Source organism: Phaethon aethereus (genome assembly GCF_964289735.1).
Source record: "Phaethon aethereus genome assembly, chromosome: 16".
Classification (NCBI taxonomy): domain Eukaryota; kingdom Metazoa; phylum Chordata; class Aves; order Phaethontiformes; family Phaethontidae; genus Phaethon; species Phaethon aethereus.
In genome coordinates this window covers 9,134,285-9,158,557 of record NC_138592.1, presented here as the reverse complement: position 1 = coordinate 9,158,557, position 24,273 = coordinate 9,134,285, and the positions used below count along the sequence as shown (strand labels likewise).

Genomic DNA, 24,273 nt, shown 5'->3' with positions numbered 1-24,273 from the left:
TGCCGGTTTTCCCCCTAGCAAGCTAGTGCCTGTACGGTGAGAAAGTCATGATAGCCAGGCTTTTAAGACTGACATTGATTCAGGGTAGCTATGAAGAGCGGTTCCCGCAAGAGGAATTAACACGTAACCCGAGCGGCGCGGGCAGCTCACCCCGCCCCGCGCCTCGCGCAGCTTGCTGGCGCCCTCTAGCGCCGCCGCACGCTCGGCAGCCACGCTCGGCCCGGCGCGCCGCGGGCGCTGCCTGGCGAGGGGGCGGCGGCCCCTTCGGTACCAGGGCGGCCCGGAGACCCTCTGCAGCAGGCAGTAAGGGGCAGCCGCATGGCCAGCTCCTGCTCAAGCCGGTCGCCTCCCTGGGCGCTGCTTCAGCCACCTCCAGCAGCACCTGCTCCAAGGAACAGCATTTTATGGCCAATCTACTTATTATCCCTTCACACCTTTCTTTTAAGAGACATTGGTTCAGGACATAAACTGACGGGCAGCAGGGATCAACCAAACGCTTTGCCTTTACACTGCCAGAGGTGGGATAAATACAGGTAAGGCACGGTTTCCTTTCCCCACCTCATTTCTGAAGCATAAGCAAGCAACCAGGCTGTGGGATGACTGGTCTCTGCCACTATGTAGTTTGTAGGTCACATACACCGACAAAGCTACAACACGTAGATTCAACAGCAGCTGGCTCTAAGGACGTTATTTTTCCATACCGCTCCTACCTGGTTAAGAGTGGAACAGCAGTGTGTTGGAGCACTGACGTGTTCAAAGAGTGCGGCTCCCAGGTGAGGAGATTTACGGGGAACCTTTTTTTTTTTTAATGCATCATCCAACTTCGCATGGCAAATGTTGTTAAGACATGGCTCTTGCCAGCACAGCCCCCAGCACAGCCCAGCCCGAGTCAGGGTGGAATGCTCCAACCTGTACAACTTGCAAAGCATAACAGACAGTTTCAAGGTTTTAAAACGGTTACTTGAAGTACGAAGGTTGGGGGAGGCCCCAAACATGCACCAACCATATCCTGCTGAACAGGGCAAGGACACTCTCACAACAGCTCTGAAAAACAGAGATAATCAAGCAGCACGCTATAATTATCAAGCATTGTTCCGATTCCCATTTAACATCTTTAGATACCAAGCTATTTTAAATAAACACACACACACGATGCTGACAAAGTATCAGTCGCATTGTCTTCATAGATACCTCCGAGCTACCAAAGGACTGAGCAGTATTTCAGGCTAGAAGCCAGCAGCAAGTTCCACAGAGTTCCACATAAGGTCATTCCCTTTTTCATTCCTACGCCAGGCAGCACCTTGTTTCACAACGCTGAAGTGAATGCACGACGAGTACCTCCTGGCAATCCTCTGGAGACACTTTACACTTGGAAAGGCCAAAATTTCACAGCCCCTTTTTTTCCAGATTTGGAGAGAAGGTCAGCCTTTTACACTTCACCATTTAAGGAAAAATAGGTAAAATTTCAGGTTGTGAAGTTCTCCTTGAACTTGACAGACAGCGTAACATGCAACCGTACGGGGATTCGATTTCCTCAGGACTACAGCACGCACAGGTCATTGCAATGGCAGAGCACCTTCAGACAGCACGCGCATCCAGAAACGCGTTTCAGCAGTTCCTTCGCATCACGTAACATTACCAACCGCCAAGTCTCTGCGAGTTTGAGGTTTAAACTAAAACTAAAGGTTCTCCTTGGCACAGCAGCAGCAGTTGGGTAAAGGCAATTGCCTTTCACCATCAGTTTACATACTGTTAGCTAAATGTGATCTGTAGGAAGATACTTCCAACAAATCAAGACTTCCATAAGGGATCAAAATTCTAAAGACGAATACAATTAAAGCCTTCTAATATTAATGCACACTTTTTATTATATTAAAATCAGGCAATGGTCTGATACAATAAAAAGGCTGCTTATGGAATACTGTTATGTTAAACTTTAATTACAGAGGATGTTAAATCCTTACAACTAATATTTTCCTCAAAAGAGTTAATGGAAACATCAATTGTTCATTGACTTGATAGCTGCTGCTTTAAAATGTGTTTATTTTTACCTTTTTTTAAAATTTTTTTTTCTTTTTTTTTTTTTTCCTTTTTTTACACAAACACTGAATTTGTCATAAAACTTAGGACACACTAGGTTGGTTGTATGTAAGCTTGCATCCACATTTCAGCAGTTAGTGGTCCAAAACAGTAAACCAGAAAAGGCAGTGATTTGCCAGGATGCAAAGCCAATTAAGGTCCTTAATCTGCTGTATGCACCACCTCCCCAAAATCTTCACTAAAGAGACTGACAGAATTCTAATAAAATCTACTACACTGATTTGATTTGTCTGCAGTTGTCACATTTTTAGAAGGGCCAAACACAAGTGCAACATTTTGTTAATTAACATTCTTGGGTCAATCCAAAGCACCAAAATACAACTATTTGAGCTGGAGTGCGTGTTCAGAATCTCTTATGAGCAGAGTTTCCCCATTAAAGTTTGGCAGCAGCAGATTTCGGCAATCCTGGTAAATTACTGCTCTTTTCACCACGTCAAAAGCCTATCTAATAATATCAGCCGTGGCCAGCTTGGCGGTGTGGCAGCAGTGCTGGAGGGACAGGGAAAATCCAAGTTTGCGAGCAGAATAGGTACTCTTGTTTCCCAGGCTGGTGAAGACTAAATTTGTTGCAAACCCAAAACGATAAGCAGGAGGGAACAGGGAACAGGTCAAGTTATTGCCCCAACGCTTACCCCTGAGGGCCAGGGGTGAGAAGAGTCACAAAAAGGGGCAAAAAGAAAGCAGCACCCCCACTAAAAAGAGGGGAAGAGGGAAGAGATTAAAAGAACCCTGAATCCCTCACCCAAAGCCCATGTCACTGGTGAGGGGGACCAGGAAGAGAAATACAATCTATGCCTTGGCCAAAGGGAAGAAGGAAAGCTTGCCCCAGATTATCAGGGCATTAAAAAAAAAAAAAAAAAAAAGAAACAAAACCCCAAAACAACCACAGTCACATTCAGCCTTTACTAGAGATAGCACAAAGGGAGGGATGACTGAGGTTAGCACACATCCCCGTTAGTAGTCCATAAAGCCCAGTGCAGCACTGGAAGCAAAAACCTTTGTGTCTACTCTAATAAATAGCCCTGAGCTTTGACTCTATTGCAAAAGACAGAAAAAGAAAACAAAAAAAAAACCCAAACAAACCCAGGCCAGACACACAGCAAGGTGATTGTGGGATGTATGCTTTCACAGTTAAGTTAGATGTGCCACACTGGTCTTGACAGTAATAAATTTAAATAGACTTTTCCTGATACCAGAAGTTCAGCTATGTGGACAGTGGTTACACGACAGGATTATTTGTTATAGCACAACTTATATTTCAAATGAAAAAAAAAAAAAAATTAGTATCATTTACAGTATCTCAAGAAAAACTTCCTTTGAATGGGAACTTCCTTTCCAGTATTTTGAGGTCTACAAGATGCATCTAGAAAATTTACTACTGTGGAAAATGAAGACAGCTTAAATTGAATAAGGGGGGCATGTATGTTTGTTTGTTTTTAATTAATTGCTGTAACATTGTCCTTCAGGGGGCTGAGGAAGTTTCATATTTTCTTTAGACATCATTAGACGCCGAAGCTCTTGCAGAACAACTTTGATACTATAAGAATTCTGCCATTTTGCTAGGACTGATATGGCTCTGGGGTCCACCTAAAATAGACAAAAAGACCATTCCTGTCAGAATCGATACGTTTCACACACGTAACTCCCCCACACACCCTCCAGCTAAAGATCCTATATGAAATCTGGAATGGGAGAAACCAAAAGAAAGCGAAAGCGAAAGCAAAAGCAAGCAAGTGGTTTCCTACAAGCCTAATAAATCCCCACATGATGCAACCATTTGTGAGTTGCAAAAGGGCAGGAAAAGTCAATTCTACATCTCGATTTCAGAACACACTTGGCTGGTATACTTCCCTCCTGCTCCCCTTTCCTTCTCCTCACAGCAAATGGCACCAGCAAGCAATAAGTAGTTAAGCAAGTTGTGAGTATAAACAAAGCAATAATTCAAAGTTGTACATAAAAACCATGTTAAAATTAATAAAAACCAAAAACTTACCACTCCATTAGAACTATTTACTCCATTCATATTAATTTTTGTTACAAATCTTACAAATGGAGGTGCTTCTGGATACTTAGGCCCACATTCTATTTTAAGGCTGTATATTCTGTTTTCATAAATTGTCTGAGGGGAAAAGAAAAAGGGGAAAAATTACACCAGGCAGTTCAATAAACATTTGGTTAAAACAGTGGTTACTTTAGGGACATGTAAACTACTAAATATAAGGGCAACCATTTATATACTATGCTGACTACCTCTGGTTTGGGTTCACTTTATAATATTCAGAGTATCAAATGTTAACCTCTTCAGGGTAATAAATTCTACTGGTCTTTTAAACATAAAATTTTCATACAAGGAATGAAACTGGCATTGCTTCCCATTCACCAACTGAAATGATTTTTTAAATTGGTATACAGCTCAGACACCTACTTTTCAACCAATCTTTATAAAGCAGCTTTGTTTTATCAGTTTACGCTCAAGACACACTACCTTGAAATTGAAGCCACAGCTTTAACTTAGACAACTATCTGAAGTCAGCCTGTCCCAGAAGAGCACTTAAAAAAGATTCTTCGATCATAAACCAATGTGCCAGTTCTCAGAAAGGGGAATGCTCCAAGATTTAACACATTGCAAAGTACATCCTGATCCCAAACAGCATTATCACTTGGTCTCCACAGCAGTAACACACTGTTACACTTAACAACTAACTGAGGGAAATCCTGCATCGTGAATTTTTTACTAGACAATCAACGGGTATAGAAAAAGAGACAAATGTAACAAAGCTACACTGATTCTTCAATATTTAAGATTAATTAAAAAGAAACAACAGTTAATGTTATTCTGCATTCTAACCGTTTTTGATGTGCTGATCTGGAGCTGCCTGGCACAGAGCTCCAGCTAAACTGGGCAATGCAGGCAGCTGGCAGAAGTATACAACAGGAACAGGATCGTCACAGGGAAGTTCAGGCAGACAAACTCTCCCAGATTTAGTGCTTCTGACCAGTTCCTGCACCCTCAACATTGCAATGAGCATTAAACACACAAGGCAAAGATCATGAGGAAAAATCCGGGCAAACATGGGAGCACAAAAGGCCAGAGGCAGCCAGCAGCTCCTGCTCACCTGCAGCAGCAGAGCCCCACGGCTCCACCAGGATCTTAAGAACGGATGCCCAATGGACAAAAATCTCTCAGTATAAAACTCCATGCAATCTCTTTCAAAGGCCTGTTATATCCCTGAACACCTTAACATTTCCCTTAATATTAAGGAGCGTTTTGATGCAAGCCACTAACAAAAGTATAAGAATTGACTTCCTGATTCAGCTGCTTCTCATCTGTGCAAATGAAGTGGCTTGAAACCAGCCTGCAGCCAGCCATGGTGGGACCAGCACTTGGCCAGCACTGGTGGGCAGTGGTAGCGCTCGGTCACTCCTCCAGCACCTTGGCCAGACAGCCTTTCAGATGCCCAGAGAGGGTGATGACAAACTGAATGCTGTCACAAAGTTTTGGGGAAAAAAGTCACCCGTCAGCTCTGCTCAGCCTGCCCAGGTCTCCTGACCGAGTCCCCGAGCATGCCTTGTGCACAGAGCAAGTAACAGTCCAGAGCTTTGTGCAGGTTTTTAGGGTCTTTGCAAATAACCGCACCACATTAAGACTAGTGAATGGAAAGCCTGGCCCGTGCACTTGTCTATAGCCAATATAAAGTATGTGCAGATAAAGCTGAAGTTTTGACAGTGCCGCTGTTTTTAAATAGCTTGTATAAACAAGATGAATCACTGGCTGTGAAACCATCCACACAAAGTCTGGGAAGGAGAAGCATGCTTCCATGTATGGTAGCAGGGACACCGAGAGCAGCAGCACGGATCTAACTCTGCACCACAGTTCATTTTTCCCTTCAGGATACCCAGAGTAAGATTCTTCCACCTGCTACAAGCACGACTGTTTTCTACCAAGAAGGAAATAGGATTTTAAATTTCTTTTTCCAGAGCCACTATTCCCACATCCTATTAAGAAATAAAATGGTAATAATATAACTGAATATGAACAGTGCTAAAATCAGGACAGCCACTTAGCAAACAAGAATGACTGTAAGTTCCCAGCATCTCTCCCAATACAGCCTGTTGCTTTCAAGCAATAAGCTCAAAAGTAGATGCTTTTGGAAAAAATTTATATCCATAAGTGTGACAGAAAGACAAGAGAGGCACAGCTGCATCATCTTCTGTGATAATCCCCTAGGTTAGCAGTATGACATGCACTACAAATTTCTATCACTGCTGACAAGTCAGCACATGTTTGTTTACACATTTCAGTTTCTATTTAATTTTCTAAATTAGATTTCAAGGTTGCTTAAATATTCCATAAAGTGTATGCACACAGTGAGCTTTCTTCACAGTCTTAATGCAGGCTCATTAACACTCTCCTAAGGTTCTAAAATCAAATGCTGTTCCAGGAAATGATTTGGGCATATCATAAACAAATGAAATGATCATGAATGGGGAGATGTTAACAATGGCAGACAAAGTAAACAATACTTCTGAATGAAAAAGAAAATACTGCACGTGTTAATGCCATTATAATACCAATTCTTGTACAACCTCATTGCATGTCAGAAAAGGCAACTGAGAGAACTGAAACACATAGGGCAGTAGCATGATTAAAGGTCTGTAACAGATTGAGAACACTGGAATTACTGAGAAGTGATACTGAGGCCAGAGAGAGAAGACAACATCTACTGTTGCAGGAAGGAGAATCAGCTACTTGCGCTTCATGGTAAGGACTTTAAGGATACAGAACAGAGATACACAGTGAAACTGGAGACAACAGACAAGTTTTGTTTTTAGCATACATACGTTACACAATTAAGTCCTCAAGTTCATTACCAGAGTGGAGACCCACAGTTTAGTAGGGTTTGGGGGAAGAAGAGAGAGAGAATGCAACAATACTACCACAAAGACCAGCAGCATTATAAGAAGCTATTTTGGGAGAGAACATTCAGAGAAGAAATTGAATTAATTAAAATTTGAGTTTCCTGAGTTAGCTGAAACTCTACAAGAGCAAGTCAGTACTGCTGCAATAAAAACCAACCCATAAACTCAACAAGAAACAGCAGAAAGACTAGCAGTACTGAACAAAACATCCATGTTTTACCTACATTAGCTCCATATGTAATCTCACTAGCCGAAGGATTTTAAACCTTGCTGTATTCAAGAGTACAGGATACTAGAATCCTGGAATCTCAAAAGTTATGTCTTAATGAATCTGTAAATATAAAGCAGACATGTAACAGAACTAACCAGTGAAAGGCACTAAAAATATTCCAAATTATAAGAAAAAAGATTCATATAGATACATGAAACCCATTATTATACGAACTTGAATCTTCAACATAAATCACTTGCTGAAGTGTTTTTTCACTCGTGTTTTGTTTTCTACTTCAGTGGTTAGATTAAGAGAAGGGGAAATAAAAAAAAAAAGTTAACAGTACTATTTTGAGTGGATACTTACTCTTGGAGGTCCAATAATCATTCCTGTCCATCTTGTAAGTGTCATATCTTCATCATCTTCAAGGCCCCAGCTAACTGTTCCATCACCTACTCCTTTCTGACCTTCTTCAAGTTCTTCCAACAGACGAAAATTACGAGGAACTTTTACTCCTGAAAACAATCAGAAAAATATTTTGAGTTGAGAAATCTAGCAAAGAAATAAAGCTAGAGTAATTTTACTGATACTTTTGGTCACTCTACAGAAAACATTTTGGGTAAAAACATAAAAAATATCACTATTTTTTGAATGACAGTATTTCAACGCTATGAAAAAGACATCCGCATATTTAGTTTGGATTTTACAAGCAAAATCAAAGTATCCACAATTAAATATGGTAGAAGGCTGACAGGCCAGATGTTAGGGCAGGCAGTAAAATGAATGGAAATCTCTGTCCCTTCAGAGATACACACAGTATTATGGAGCTCTAATTAGCACTTGTTTGTGTGATTTATAGTATAAAAATTTATAAGATTCTACAAAATGACACCATGAGAGACGTGGCATCACTCAACTCAGAGCTTTTAAACAGATAAAACTCATAACTTTAGTAGGTTAATCTCAAGTTAATTTAAGTGGGCTTTGTCAGCAGCAACAGCATCCTTTGTACTTATGACCTGCACCACCAAGGAATTTCAGCACTTCTTAGTTGCTGGTACATTTATCCGCAAAACACACAGCAAAACAGGGAAATTTTCTTATCCCCGTTACATTAATGGGCAACAATGGCACAGAGCTTAGGTGACATATCCAAGGTCACACACTAAGTCCATGGTGAAGGAGGATCTTGAACCCAGGCTACAGGGGACTTAATTCCTCATTGTTCTTCAAGGTATCCGTACCTCAGTCATCACAAAACATAAATGTACTCTAGGCCACCACTTCTCCTTTGAATTGGGTTTGCGTGGCAAGGTTTTGGTAGTGGGGGGGCCACAGAGGTGGCTTCTGTAAGAAGCTGCTAGAAGCTTCCCCAATGTCCAACAGAGCCAGTGCCAGCCGGCTCCAAGATGGACCCGCCGCTGGCCAAGACCGAGCCCATCAGCGACGGTGGCAGCACCTCTGGAAGAACAGAGTTAAGAAGGCAGGGGGGAAAGCCTGCTCAACACCAGTAGCAGTCAGAAGAGACGAGTAAGAATATGCGAGAGCAACAACTCTGCAGGCACCAAGGTCAGTGAAGAAGGTGCTCCAGGTGCCGGAGCAGAGATTCCCCTGCAGCCCGTGGTGAAGCCCACAGTGATGCCGGCTGTGCCTCTGCAGCCCAGGGAGCTCCACAGGGGAGCAGATCTCCACCTGCACCCAGGCAGGACCCCAGGCCGGAGCAGGGCAGAGGGTGAGGAGTCCTCCCCCCTGAGGAGGAAGAAGCGGCAGAGACGACGTGTGATGAATTGACCACAACCCCTATTCCCCGTCCTCCTGCGCCGCTCGGGGGAAGGAGGGAAAGAAATTGGGAGTGAAGTTGAGCCCGGGAAGAAGGGAGGGGTGGGGGGAAGGTGTTTTAAGATTTGGTTTTATTTTCTCATTACCCTACTCTGATTTGGTGGGTAATAAAACACATTAATTTTCCCCAAGTCAAGTCTGTTTTGCCCATGATGGCAACTGGTAAGTGATCTCTCCCTGTCCTTATCTCGACCCACAAGCCTTTCGGTATATTTTTTCTCGTCCTCTCCAGCTGAGGAGGGAAGTGATAGAGTGGCTTTGGTGGGCACCAGGCGTCCAACCACGGCATCCTTCCAGGTCGTGTGAAGGACGACTCTCTCCAACAGCAACAAAATTACTGCCAGGATATGTTTGATAAAGTTATTTTCACCTGACATACAAAAAGGTTGGATCTGAGGCTTAGAGGTCGTTGTCCCCCAACAGTATGAAGTTAACTATTCACCAGCACATAAGAACAGAAAACGATAATTAATCCCTTCTTCTCTGTCATTTTTATTTAGTAGAGCAGAAAGAGAATGGGAATCAGCCTTTCGGTGTATAAAGTGAATCCAGCAAACTTCTCGGCCAGAAGCCCGCGCCTCCTGCATGGCTGGGGCACCGAACTCTTGAGCACATCAGAAAGGGACTAAGGGCTTTGAAAATCATCTCTGTAGCTGCTTGGCAGTAAGGAAAATCCAGAGGATCTAGGCATTGTGAAATGCAGCAGTGCTTAAAATCAAATAACTCTGGTAGCTTTAAAATACCTTTTAAATATATTAATGACCTAAAGAAACTAAATGTCAGGGATGATTTTGCTGCAGAATCAGAGTTGCCACAATTTCATTCACTACAAAGCAAGCATAAAAGAAACCAAAAAAGCAAATTACTACGGGAATTAGTGTGTTGGCCGGTTTGATACACACCTAACATAATCATGTTCAAGAATATTCTGGGGAAACATGATTCAACAACAGAGCTGTAGCAACAGTACAAAGAGAAACCCAGATCAGAAAAGTGGCATCAGAAGGTGCCAGACCTGCACTGGCTATACCAGACCGCACAGATGGGGGCTGCTGAGCACGACTCAAATACAACTCCACGCCAAATCTGTATCTCCCAGCGAGACTGTGCTGTTACCATGGCTGCTGAGTAATACAAACCTTTGGCTGCAAAACGAAATGAGTCAGTTGGGGCTGGTGAAGCCATCGCCATAAGATTCACCGAGCCCCAAACCCTCAGCGGTAACAGGACCTCTTGGGGACCACTGTCACTTCCCTTCATGAAAAACTCCAGCGTTTCCCCTCCCAGCAGGTCTTAAAAGTATGAAGTATCTATGTTGTGTACCTCAGGCTTCTGAAGGTTCAAGGACGCAGTTCATACCTGAATCATGACAGATTAGCCACCTCATTTTTAATTACATTCCAAATGCCTTCCTTGCTGTGTAATTAGGGGAGGCAGAGAAGAGAACAGTCTAGCTCCATGCAGGGGATAAGAGAGCTGGGGGACAAGAGAAACAGATGGAGTATGGGTCAAAGGACAAGGTGCCACCTCTACTTACACACACACACACACACAACCTGTGTCAACTGTTTTTGCTGCAGCAGATGCATGGGAGAGCTGGTGATGGGGATGACTCAGGGCTGCGCGATGCCTGAAGCTGCTGTCTGGGCTTCAGCCCTGCCCGCTGGCGCCCCGGGAAAGAAACGGCCAGGGAAGAAGGACAAACAAAAGGTCCTTCTGGAGGGTGAACTCCACCCTTCAGTCTGACACAGTAGCTCTTCCACAACGCAGGTGATGCCGCAGAGGAAACCGTCTGTGGCTGTTATTAGAAACCCAACCTGAGCCTCTCCCAGCTCACAGAAGCGGTAAGCCAAAGCCAGCAGAAGACCTGCCTCGAATGTGTTGTGTTACCAAAAAATACTCTCTTCTGGACCACAACATCACCATACTTAACAAGCATCATCTCAGTCTCTATACTTCAGTACTTGATAAGACCACTTCATATTTATCAGTGGTGCAAAGATAATTTACTGATATTTACTTAGATCAAAACAAATAACCTAGGAGGAATCAGCTTTATGGTAAGCAGACACAGGCCACACATCAAAGAAGGAAATGAAAAATATTGACTGCCTACCCTTCCTCTAGCATCATGCACCCTGTTCACTGAGGCAGGAATCCTGTGTGAAGAAATTTAAGTGATCATATAATTAAAAATTACATCATCACATATATATTTGAGGAGGCCACAACCAAGGCTGAAAGGCAGCCTTAATTCTGACATTTGCTAACCAGAGCTAGGCTTGGCTTTACAACTTTACAGGAAGAGAAGGCAACTTTATTTCTGAGCTCTCCCCAGATAACGCTGCTCTGATTCAGCATGAATCAGAGCCATAAGAGAGTCACACAGGATTTTAGAGTTCTCTGACAAGTCTCAGGTCTACAGAGAGCTAGCTACGCATATTGTGCACTGGCTCCTATCACACGGAAAAAGCTAACACAAATGATTATTAATTCTACAGCAACTGCTCACTTGTGAGCACTACAGGAGCATCAGTGGCAAAGGGAGGTGCAAAAAGTGAAGTATATATATTGGAGTTTTTATGCACTTCACAGAAAATAAAATGATCATGGGAGATGATTGGTCGCTTTACAACAAACCACCCTGTCCAACAGCATCAGTGCCTTCTAAAAACATTTTATCCCTATGCTAAAGCTCACAGGTATAACATGGAAGACGAGCACCTCAGCCACTACAGAAGGCAAGTTCAGAGTCACATCAAAGATGGTAATTCAGCTCCCTCCCTGACACATTCTCAGGAGATTCAACGGGAAGAAAAACACACATATACATATAAAAGACTATGGCCATATGATCATAAATGCTTTAAATAATTTCTAAATAACCTGCCCTTAAGCAAGGCAGAAAAAAAGACCAGATTCACCCTTCTGGTCAGCCTGTAAAGCTGCACGAAGCCATTAAGCCAACCCCGACTCCTCTTCGTCTGCAATGGCCTGGAGCACTCATGGTCAGCTACCACATCCTGCTGGGACCCAAACCTCAGAAACCACACAAGCTTTATCACTTGTGGTCATATGCAAACATACCATCATCATATTTGCTGTCCACCAAGATTCCTGGAAAGTGAGCTGTTCTAGGCATACACAGTATTTGCCAAATAACTTCCAAGGCTAAACCATGGCAGATTCAGAGTTAGGAGATGTCCTGCACCAGCTGACACAACCAGGAGTCAACTGCGTGTCGTCCTCCCATCCCCCAATAAATACCTTGCACAATTTTTTAGTGTAGCAATGGAGACTTCCAAGGCAGTAACCAAACAAACCTGTTTTTCTAAGAGTCCTTCATTTAACACAGGAAAACCTAAATAAAGTAAGAAGCAATTATAAAGTAATCAGGCTGTCAAAAGTACTTTCAGTTATGCATTTTAATTTAGCCTTCGCTACGGTTCAAGAAGACTCTCAAATAGCAGCTTCACTTGAGTACAATAATATCTAGGTAATTGTTTCACTTACAGCTTCCCTGACTGCACAGAAATACTCCCAGAAACGGAACTGAAAAACACATTTCAGAGCAAAAGGAGATATTTACTATTAATCACAACAGCAAACCCATGAAACTAAATCATAACTGCGCTAACAAGGTAAGATCTCCAATGACACGCATTTGTACAGCCTTTCTAAAAGTTCATTTTTTAGTAAATGTGCATTGTGAAGCCTCAATCCTGGACTGTTCACCAGTTACAAAAAGTTAATGAAATATTTTTATGGCAAACTAAGAGAAAACTAAACCACAGACTGAGTTTTCCAGAAAGTGGGGATGTATACTTTCCAGAGTTTAAAGTCGCAGTTAAGAAGCTCCTATGTTTTGGGAAACGTGCTCTTCAGCCTTCAAACAGAATCAGGACCTTCTGTTTTCCTTATCAAAATTTTCACCTAATACCAGTGCTGCCAGGCGGACCAGTGCTGCTGAGCCTTCACCGCCACGGCACGGCACAACCCAGCTGTGTTCTACGCTGCAAGACTGAGACAGCAAGCTGAAATGAGGACAAAAGGCGTTTGATCATGTCTGGTCAGAATCTCACTAAGGAAAGTTCCACACTAGGAAAAAACAGAATTATTCCTGGAAGACAGTTAAATGCCAACTGGGACTTTTAAAGACCTTAAAGCACTCTCAGATTCACCTTATATCACAGCACCACTAAAGATACACAGATACATAACTGAATGTGTCTTACCATAGTTGTAAAAGTGACCTTAACAGCCTGAGATTTTTCTCATCTTAAATTTACATTCATGTGAAGTACATGGTATGTTTTTAACAAGTTAAAAACAATACTTTCTGACAGACTATACTTTTTAATCTTTTAGTTTTCCCCAGTTATATACTGGAAGCAATTAAAAATTCAGAAACCTTATCAAGTTGAAAACAGCACAGTGAAATAAGGTGGACAATATGCCTTTGAGGGTAGATACTCTTCTTGAATCTTTTTCACCAGTGTAGTAGAACAAAATATACACCTCTTACAAGAACTTCAAGAATGTAGTTCTCTTTCCTTTCTAAAGTGAAATCAAATTACAAGCATTTCTCATGAGGATTAAAGCACAAATATACCGCACAGAACACCTCAGCAAAGCACAAAGAAAATGCACTTCACTCGTTAGGGGCTCTAAAAAGTGGAACTGCTTTTTTGCTGAAAGGTTTCTTGACATCTTCACTGATAACAGACAACTTATCAAATTGTCCTTTCAGGCCAATTTTAACTCTGCTTTCTGTGCTAGTTCCTCATTTACAGTAACTCAAGTGAACTGAAATCCAATAGCTTTAAAACACCTCTGTTGCTTAAATATGTTAAAGCCCTTTCTGTTGCTTGTTTTTGATATTTAGCCTTAATTACATCTTTTCCAATATATTTCTCATCTCTTTGCAGAGATGGCAACTATTGAAAATTTGATAGCTTACCCTTGCAGCACTGCAATTGTAAAAAATATATAAATCATTCTTTGTCACAATGGTATATGAAGTTTCTGAAGTGATGCAATATTTAAAACTGAATAAAAGGCTTTCAGGAACTGTCACAAAACCTTTCCGGAGATGGGAACTTTACATTTCTTGCATCATCTTTAGAGTCATGATTTCCACTCTGCTAATGCAGACAGGTACTGAGATATTTTGCAGATCCAAAATAACCTCCTGAGCACTTGAAACAATCTAAGTGTTTTCTGTTGTGTGTAAGCTAGAGCGCTGGTTGTCTTTTAATACTTTAAGCAAATTACTTGGAAAGAGATCACTTAAAAACAGTTTTCTGAGGCAGACTGGCAGTATCACTGAGCTCTGAAGCCAACTAAAGCTTTCCAGCAGCAGCGGAGTTAAAATCAGATGCATTCTGTGTATCGCAGCTGAAAAGCAAAACATTGTCAACTCAGCTAGAAGTTACTCTACAAAATAAGTCACCCTGAACTAGCGTCCTGGACAAAATCTTTACGCTAAATCTCACCAGGGAAGAACCCACCATTTCCTCTTTGCATTGTGAAGAGAAACGGTTGTTACTGACCGAGAGCCGAGTGCCCTCCTCCAGCTGCCTCTTCCACCACAAAGCATCGCTAGGTTTTCTTAAATTCACACCACTCACCAAAAGGTGAACGCACAAGTAGGTTCTCCTATTTTAAGAAAAGCTTTGAAGAGCAAGACGCCACACCAACAGACTAAGGCAAAGTCACCTGTTCGGTACAGGACTCCAGTTTAACGCCAGAGCTGACAAGCACAGGCAAGGGAGTGGCAGAGGCAGGACGCACGCCGCCCTGGGCTTTGCTTCTGGGCCAGGCCCAAGTCAGACTTGGGAGGAAAGTGCACAAACCAATCAGTAGCTGGAAACAGAGTAATTTTATCTTGACTTGTAATGGTTAAAAAACACTCCTACAACCTAAAAATCCCAACCTTCATACACCTTACAAAACCTGTCAGTATTGTATCTTCCATGATCCTTACCTACTTACATATTTAATACCGTAATGAATCATTTTAAGTTCTCAGCCAGAATGGCATTTTTCAAATATATTATGTCATTTATATAATTATATATGTAAAGATTCAACTGAGTACCTTCTTGTAAGATTTTTGAACTATTTACCTTTTTATTTAACCAACTGCATCCTTCCATTACAATACACAAAGAAACTCTGCAATCAACTTCTTCAGCACCTGCTATTTCATGTGCTTTTACAGTCCATCTTATTTAAGAAGGCATAATTTATCTTCCCAGTTTCTCTTCAACTACTTCTTCCCTACCTTTCAGTATTTTACTTACAGACTTAGGAATTACTTTGTGGCTGGCAATATTTATTTTGAGATAACAATGACTATTGTAAGCAGTGCACTTCAAAGGAGACATCACGGTCCATTTGCAGAGCTCTGCAGGGTACACCTTCTACACCCTTCGACATGCAGTTTCTTTTGCATTACAATGTCTCGTTTGCTTTTCATGAGCAGAACTTTTGAGTTTACGGTGATGTTATGGGTCCCCCACCAATTACAAATATATACTTTTAATATACTATACTAAAACTGATCTGTGCTATTCTCTCTATTGGCAATATTAAGCCACACACATCAGTACTATCATGCCCGTTCAACTAATGAATTGTCCTTCTGGTGTTCTTCACATTCCTCTGACTTTGAGTAACTTAAATCTGGGCAAATCATTTTACTACTCAGTTCTTTCAGGTGATTGGTAAATGCAGCATCTACTATAGCCCTGAAACAGACTCCCTAGATGGACCTGTGAGAGAAAAGTGGGTTAAATGAGGTCATTAAACTTTTCCCAGGATGAAAGTGAGAAAAACAGGATTCCATAGGCCAACAGAGTCAGGTGCTGACCCATTATAATACCAGAGTCTGCAGGAATGCAACATGGAGCAAGCTCCTGTAGTCTAACTGCAACACAGACTCCACGCAGCCCAACTTCCCTGCGGGGCCATGGAGTACGTGAGCCTCTGAGGAACCCTTCATCTCTTGGCTAGATCACCTTTGGTACCCGAGCCAGCTGAGCATTCCTGCAGGATATTTCAGTTCAGTCTGAAGGATGGACTGACATATACTTACAGTTTGGGTGTTTGTAGTTTCCTATGAAGGCCGCCTTAGAACCATTGAAGTCAACCCTATCTTTTTATTCATGCATTAATTGTCTGGGGGGGAAACCCACATTATCAGCAACATTAAATTCTCCTCTATGTAAGTGATACTGGTGAACCTTGCATCATAACACTTCTCCCAGGTAATTTTTTTTTCCCCTGTTAATTATTTTTACCTGTTTATTAGATACAAACACAAGGCTTACCTGTCTAATTTCCAGGACCAGTCCTATGACTTTTTTAAGGTACAGGGACATTTGCTACCATTTCTTCCTCTGGGTCGGTAGCCACTTTTAAAGAAAGACCAAGTATTTTTCATCCTCAATCTCTGTTTAAGCTCCTTTGCTGAACAACTATAAACTTAGGATATCAAACATATTCAAGTGTTTTATAAACAAGTATGAATACATTAAGATTCCATGAAACAAGAACTAGCAAAATCTGTTTTACACAGGCCTAAAGATACGACTAAGCCTGAAGCCCCACAGCGAATCATCACTAGTGGAGAAGAAGGTGTCACTCCAGGGTCTGTTTGTATGTGCTAGGCAATGCCTTCAGTGCAGTGTGAAGAAGGAACCACATGAACTGCATTGCAGTGCCACCACCACTATCAGTAACGAGACACTATGTTGTTCTCTTTATGAGAAGAGGACAATCTCCATCCTTTACTAACATGACAAGGGAACACAGATCACTGCTGGTAGGGCAGCCTGTGATTTACAGCCAGACAAAGCTCTTAGGTTCCCATCAGTGTAAGCTGCTTGTCTGTACTTGAAGGTTCTCCCGTACTGAATTTAGGGTTTACTGCAAAAGTTCCCATGCAACACACGTTTATAAGTCACACACTGATTTGCTTTTTTTATTTTTATTTTTCCCCCAGAAGCAGTTAAACACACAGGATCTCATGAGTAGCTGAAGTGCAGTGCTTGTCAGACACCCATGTTGTAGACACAAGAAACTGATGCCCCGACTCGCATCTACCTGGCTGCATATTGCTGCACGCTTCCAGCACTGAGGACACAAGACAGCTTTCAGAAGTCCATGAAATAAGAGGAAGCAATCCAAAAGACACAATATGGCTAGCAGATGATGGTTAACGACAGCTTATCACAAAGGCTGTTCACTGCAAAAGAAAAGCTGCGCAGTAGGGCTAGCTTTGGACTTTATCACCACAGTCCAAGTCCCTTTCCACACATACCCCTCCGTGACCACCCAGACAATTAATTCACAAAGCTGCGCTGGCTTAAAAAGAAAAATATTTGCCTTGTTCTTCAAGCCAAATACAAAATGAAAAGTCAGCAGCTTGAAAGGATTATTGAGAAAGTATGGTAGCCAGAATAATGTGGCATAAAAGGGGGAAGAAGGATCAGCTACATTTTTTGGTGTATTTTCATGAAATGTTCCAACACCTCACAATCATGTATGTTCAAACACAGATCTGTAAAATGTAATTCTCAGGACCGCATCCGTTGCATTTTAAAAGTGGTTTTATAAACTTGATTACTATGAATTTTCTGCATCATGATGGTTATTCTTAAAAGTTGAAAGTCGGCATCGATAAAGACCTATCTGTAAAAAAAAAAATTTAAAAATATTTTTGTTGTATCTTCCAGAGCACTCTTCTGCTGATCTCATGTTTAAGCTTCTTAAATGAAGAAATTTGAAAACAAGTGTTACCATGGCACATATGAAGCCCTATACAGACTCATGAAAACAGGAAAATGAAACTGGCTAAGCAGAAGTGAAACTAATTTATTCTATCTCTCAAAGTTCATGAGAGAATGTCAGCAGAAAAAAAACATTCAAAAATCTAGTTGCAGTATTTTTTTTCAATGTGTAATGATAAATGCAAAGATGGGATTTGTGTAACTACTCAAAGCAGGCGAGGAGCAATTTTAAAGAGGGGAATATATATGCAGATTTCTTGAAGCATACACGTCCTGACAAGGAAGTTACATCCTTCTGATGTAACAGGAAGATATTATTAGCGAAAAAAAAAAATTTAAAGCAGTTAATTTCACCCGTGTAGCTGTAGTCGAGGCTCAGTGAATACCAAGACCAGAGAACCGAGGGGCAGCTCTGACCACACAGAACTCGCCAGAAGAGGAGTAGGTGAAAGCAAACGCCTGCACGGCGGCTCGGCGACGACAGGCACAAGCCGCCGCGTCGGTGTGCCCGGGCGGCTGTCAGCGCTGGGGCCGTACCTCAGGACCGCGCTCGGGGCTGCGGGCCCGGCCGACCCCGGGCACGGGGTCCCAGCCCCGGCAGTGCGGCCTAGGGCGTCGCCTCGGCCAGTGCCCGCTCGCGGCGAGCCACAACAGGCTGCCCGCGGGGCCCGGGCAGGCTCCCCGCACCCCTCCCGGTCCCACACCGGACTCGCCCCACCGGGGCCGCTCCCACCGCCAGGCCCCGGCAGCCCCCGGGGAGAGCCGTCCGGGCCCGTCCGAGCGCCGTGGAGAAACAGCAGGCACCGGCTCCACCAGCCCCAAGAGCCGGGCACCGGGCGCCCCACCGGGCCGCGCCCACCGGGCCGCGCCCCCCCCCATCCCCCGCGGCCGCCGCCGCCCTCGCCCCTCCACCGAGCGCCTCTCGGCCTAGCGCCCGCCGCAGCCCCTCCAGCCCCGACACACCCAGACGGGCCTCCCGGCCGCCGGCCGCCCGTGGAGACCGTGCCTGCCCCGCGGCGAGGAATGGCCCCATCCGACCCCCCCCCCCCCCTCCCGGCCCGCGGCCCCGGCGCCCGCTCACCCGCACCCGTGGTGGCCGCCATCTTGCGCCGCTGCCGCTGGAGCCCCGCCCCCGCCCCCACGTCACCGCAACGCGGGAAGTGCGGCTCTGAGGGCGCGGCGCGGGCGGGCGCGCTAAGGTGAGGCCGCGGCGGGGCGGGGGCAAGGAGAGCTCTGTGGTGCACGTAGGGCGCCTCTGTCGCTCCGTCCCGCGGGCGGGCAGGCTCTCCGGCAGGGGCGGACGGGGGGCTGCCGGCGAGAGGACGACCCCCCCGGTCGGTGCAGCCGCGGCTCCGGCAAGGCAGCCCTGGGGAAAGCGGCCCCATGGAACCCCCCGGGAGCCCTGAGCCACCAGCACGCTCTCAGGCACTGAACAGCCCGTAAAACCCACATGCGATTAACAGAAGCAATTGGCGAGCTACGTTCCTTACGGCCAGAACACAAGCAGCATTCGCTCTTCTGCGTTCCATGTGTTCGTAGTCACTTCGTAATAACCCGACGCTGTTTATGTACTTGCATCCCCAAACTCTTCCTGGGCTGCGGAAGGCCCAGGACGCAGCAGGGTAAGTTAATTTGCTGCCTTTTGCTTGTCGCCTTCCCAGACTTCGGGAGGTGCAGTAACAGCCCCCCCCCCGCAGCACGCAGCCCCACGCGGGTGTGGGAACATGCGAGCGGGGGTGAGGGGCTTCAACCCGGTGGGATTACCGTCCCAGAGCGCAGCAGCACACAGACAGAACACGGTCCGAGGGCCGGGGTTAGGACATCCTCCCTGTAGAACGGGGACCGCGAAGCACATCCACGTGTTGCTTATTCTGTTTCAGGAGGTTGCTGCTCCCTGACACACGGCAATAAAAAATATTTTCAGGCCTAAACCAGCTGATAGGAATGTAGAAGAGCCATAGCCAGAAGAGACATAAGGAACATCAGAAGATCTATAATGCTGTGTTTTAATCAACAGCACACCATCCCTTATCCCTTTGCAGTTAATATAGTAATAAGAAAGAAAAAAAAAAAAGAGGAGGGAAATGAAATCTGCTTTGTCTGGCAACACATATTCCAAACACTGTGCCCCAAGACATCATATGAAAATCTGCAGAAACAATTACAAGGCAAAATGTTTTGGAGGTCAATTGCATTTTAAGCCATTTACTCAGTTAAGTCAACTTTAATGTACTGGGCTTTTAGCAGCAAAGAGAGCCAAGGTATTTACTGGTATTAATCTTACCGGTTCTATCAATTATCCTTTGAAGCTACTTTAAAACAGCAATGTTGGTCTTGCTGGCTGGATTTTGTTTCATTTAATTCTCATACCGCATTTTAGGCATAGCCGAGAGCAGAAGCAGCTAGGTGGCACACGAGCTCGGGGAGCCCGGCCGGCCGAGCCAGCCTGCAGGGCCGAGCCAGCCTGCAGGGCCGTGCCGGCGCCGCTGCTGCCCAGCGCACCGCCAGAACCACGTGTGCCGGCCCTCTCGCTCTGGCGGGATGATCGCTCGCTTTGGGGGCGAGGTGAGTCACTAGTTTAAGCCCCTACCAGCCAGAGCTCCCCTTCCGCTTTTTAGGCCTGCTACTAGTCAAGTCCCGGGAGGACAGAGAGACACTGCACCCGAGCCAACACCTCCCAGCCAGGCCCCATCACAGAGCCACGTCTGCTGGTGCTGGCCCTGCTGCCTGTGCAGGCCAAACCAGGCCCTGCGCTTTTATGTTTTTTTTTTTCTTTTCTGAATAGCGCAGAACAAAAACGTGCCAGAAAGGCTTCTGTCAATGCACTTGTGGTCTGCAGGCTGGCACACTTTCCTTGTGCGGTGCGACTGCCTCACGTTTGTTCCAGCCAACGCTAGCTCTGAGCGGAGTTTCTCCTTCTTTGTCCCCAGTATTTCACAGCGGCAGCAGACAGGTCAAGGCTGCAGACGAGTGGAGAGAACACAGATACGTTGATCCAGCAACAAAAGGAAACAAAATTGGAGAAGGCGAGAGACCTCAGAAAGCTGAGCAGCTTGAAATGTGTCCGTGGGAACTTCAAAGCAAACACCAAACCCAAGCCCATGAGGGTCCCTGAAGACTGGCTTAAGAAAAGACTGAGCAGGATTTTAAGGCACTTTGCAGTAATTTTCCTCAGTTTACCACAGTGCAATGCTTCCCCTTGCAGGTGAGTCCCCCACTCTGCTTGTAGCACCTCCGCAATGCCACAGATACCCGTAAAGAAATACATCTGCTCCCGCCAGGCCCTCGCGTGACCACGAGTAGCCGCGTCGTTGGAGGGCAACTACAGACTTGGCAGAAGTTGAAGGCCTGAAAGACCTTCTCCTGAAGGTCCACGGGGCAGGAGACTGACCACATCTTTCTGTGAAGGTGGGAGACTGAAATCCAATAACTTTTAAAAGCAGTTAGTTAAACTGAAATGCAGGCCATCTCTGTGGAGCATAAAAGGAGTGCCTTATTCTGCTTTAGCTCTAATCCGTTCCTAATCAACTTAAGACAAATTTGTCTTAAGCCAGATTTACATCTGTTAAGAAGGATTCACGTAGCCTTTTGCTCCAGAATTGCTATATTGATTTTACAGAAGCACCCCCTATTTTAAATGGGTGGACCAGTTTTCAGAAACCAACTGAAGACCAAAGAACAAGCCAATTCATACAGGTATTCATTAACTCTCCTCCAAGGAGCACAGCTTTAAGATACATCTCAGCTCACAGCAGGGAGGGAAACACCAAGGATTACAAAACCCAAACTTGCTCACAGGCCATGTCCCTCACCACTGCCTTATGAACAGGGACATGAATATGGGACCCTGGGCGATGCCAGCCATGTCGGATGCGTTGAGTAACTCTGAGTAAGAGCTGCCTCAGGAGTTGAGCACAGCATCAGCATGTAAAACAGCATCCAGAGATTAACTGCTGTCCCAGTTTCTCATAATTAAGCAAGATTAACAGACAGATAGTCCCAGCAGCCACCAGTATTAGTAGCTCAGATTTGTTTCCAATAAGACTATAGATCAAGTGGCTGCGAGAGGTTTTGGCAACAGAAATTGCCTTTAACAGCACTCTTGAAGTACAAATTCTAATAATTTATGTGCTTCAAACCCATTTGTTATACACACTGCACCACTGCTGTCCACTTGGCATTTAAATTTGCAGTAACAGATGAAGTCTCAAAAGGACTTAGTGCTTAAGGCTGTTGTACACAGGAGTCCCGAGCATCCACCCAGTTCTGCACTGGGTTTGACACTTAACTCAAACTGGGGCCAAGGGTGAAGGAAAGAGGAAGAAAGGGATGAGGGCAGGAGGGACAGACAACCAAGGACTACAAATCTGTTAGAATACAGATTATGGGAGTCTCAAGGTAGAAGCAGGTATGAATTTAAACTTTTGTCAAAGACGGCAGAAATAACTACTTCAGTTCTTTGTACTCACAGCAATAGATGTTGTTTGCTAAGCACCCCTACACCTCTAAAACTGCACGACACTCTCAATGGAAGGGGAGAACAGGAAGAAGCAGCATTCTTTGCTCTGGACACATGGTAGTTTGCATCCTCGCCTCACCAGCATTCAGCATATATTGAGTTCAACACCTGTCATGCCGAAGATATTTAAAAATAAGTTTCAGTCACAAATAGCAAATATTAACAGATCTAACTTCACTGGTTCAGAGTAATGATCACCACACTGACTTCCGCAGTACCAGAAGTTACCTTTGTTCCCACACAAATTTATATTCACATCTCTTTTTTTTTTTTAATCCAAAGCTAAACAGTCAGTGCCTGGAAATTAAAACAAGTAGAGATAAAACTACTTCTAGGAACAACTTTGAGCCAACAGGTTTGGCACAGCATCACATGTTTTAAGCATCCCAATCTAGGAGAAGTAGGCAATAATTAACAAAGAACCTGCCCACCTGCAACCTCCTGCCTGCTCCTCCCCAGCACGCTGTATTCTTATACATGGCCTTTGTTGCCAAGGCTTTTGATGGCCTGGGTAGGAGAAAAAGGGTAAAACGTGCTCTTTTCACCAAAGGTAGTATGAAATCACACACCTGTCTTCCACAATAACAGCATTAAAGGAATATTCTTCCCTCTTCCTCCAATTTCAATTCAATGCATTTTGAGACTCCTGCTGAACTGGAAGTATTGTTTGCTATGACAACTGGAATAGACAAAGTTTCATGTAATGGTATAAAGTTCTCCAAGGGTCTGAATCATTTAAACACATTAAATATTTTGTAACCAAGGCACCAACTGTGATTTTAATCCACAGAACTCAGCTCAGACACATTGGCATTCAGCAGTTTCCATTGAAGTAGAGTTGCCAAATCCAAACCCTTTCAGAAGTTGTGGTCCATCATATCTGAAGAAGTTGAGATCAAGGTCAGTCTAAACCTATGCCTCAAAAACACTTTACCCTGCTCTTCAGGAAAAGAGTATGAATTCAACACAATTTACAACTAGGGAAGGGAAAACAGTCTTGGATATGACCATCAGTAAGCTTTCATTTAGAAAAGAATTGAACAAATCATATTAACTTGATAAAGTGTGTGTTGGATGTTCTTGGGGGAACTTCTGCCCCCCTAATCCAACAGTTACTCCTTCACATCCAAAGGAGAATTACTTGCACTTTTTGAAAGGTGTTGAAGTCTGGCATAATAGTGTCAAGGTCCTACAATGCTGACCAGCAGTTGATCACTTCAACCTAAATAAGACTTAACAGTCTGCAAAGTGTTTCAGGTGGCTGGAATAGCCACCTGAATGAAGCATTTTGCAGCCAGTGATCAAGTTCTTGGACTAAGTGCTGACAGTGCATGAATGAAGAACAGCAACAAGACTTAACAAACATGATTAGTATTACCATCTGCTTTGTTATAAATATATTACATACATTCAAACATCACATTAAAATATTATTCCATTACACCAGAAGAGATTAAGGCTTTATATTATTTACAGAAACAAGCAAGCACCTTAAAAAAAAAAGAACAAAACACCAGTCATTGACATTTCCCTTCTAACATTACAAGTTTTTGATACCTTGAGCTCTTGAATACAGCTATTTGCAATGTGCCCAATACTATAACTATTTTAAACATTTATTGTCAGGGTAGGAAACACTTAATAGAAGACTCATCAGTGAGCACTCCACATGAACAAACATGAGCATGTGTTGTACTGGGTGCCCTCCCTCTCCTCAGAGGCTTGTTAAGTTGAAGGCTTATGCAGAAACGGTTTGCTCAATTCCACGTAGAGAGTAGAACAATTTTATTTTAAGGGAAACTGAAGACACTTGAGGATTCGTGGCCCACTGGTAGAGTGGGATTCTCGAAGTCTGTTCCACATCAATTAGATTTAACATGATAGTGAAG

General features: G+C 44.0%; 1 protein-coding gene across 1 annotated transcript; it reads right to left on the bottom strand.

Annotated features, from left to right (window-relative positions):
• Positions 1–1,834: 1,834 nt before the first annotated feature.
• UBE2V1 (ubiquitin conjugating enzyme E2 V1) lies at positions 1,835–7,774 on the bottom strand. Its single transcript, XM_082007051.1, has 3 exons — positions 7,598–7,774; positions 4,094–4,219; positions 1,835–3,687 (listed from the first exon to the last, which is right to left on the bottom strand). Exons 1-3 carry the CDS (start codon positions 7,640–7,642, stop codon positions 3,541–3,543), a joined length of 318 nt encoding a protein of 105 aa, XP_081863177.1. The 5' UTR covers positions 7,643–7,774; the 3' UTR covers positions 1,835–3,540.
• Between the last annotated feature and the right edge of the window lie 16,499 nt (positions 7,775–24,273).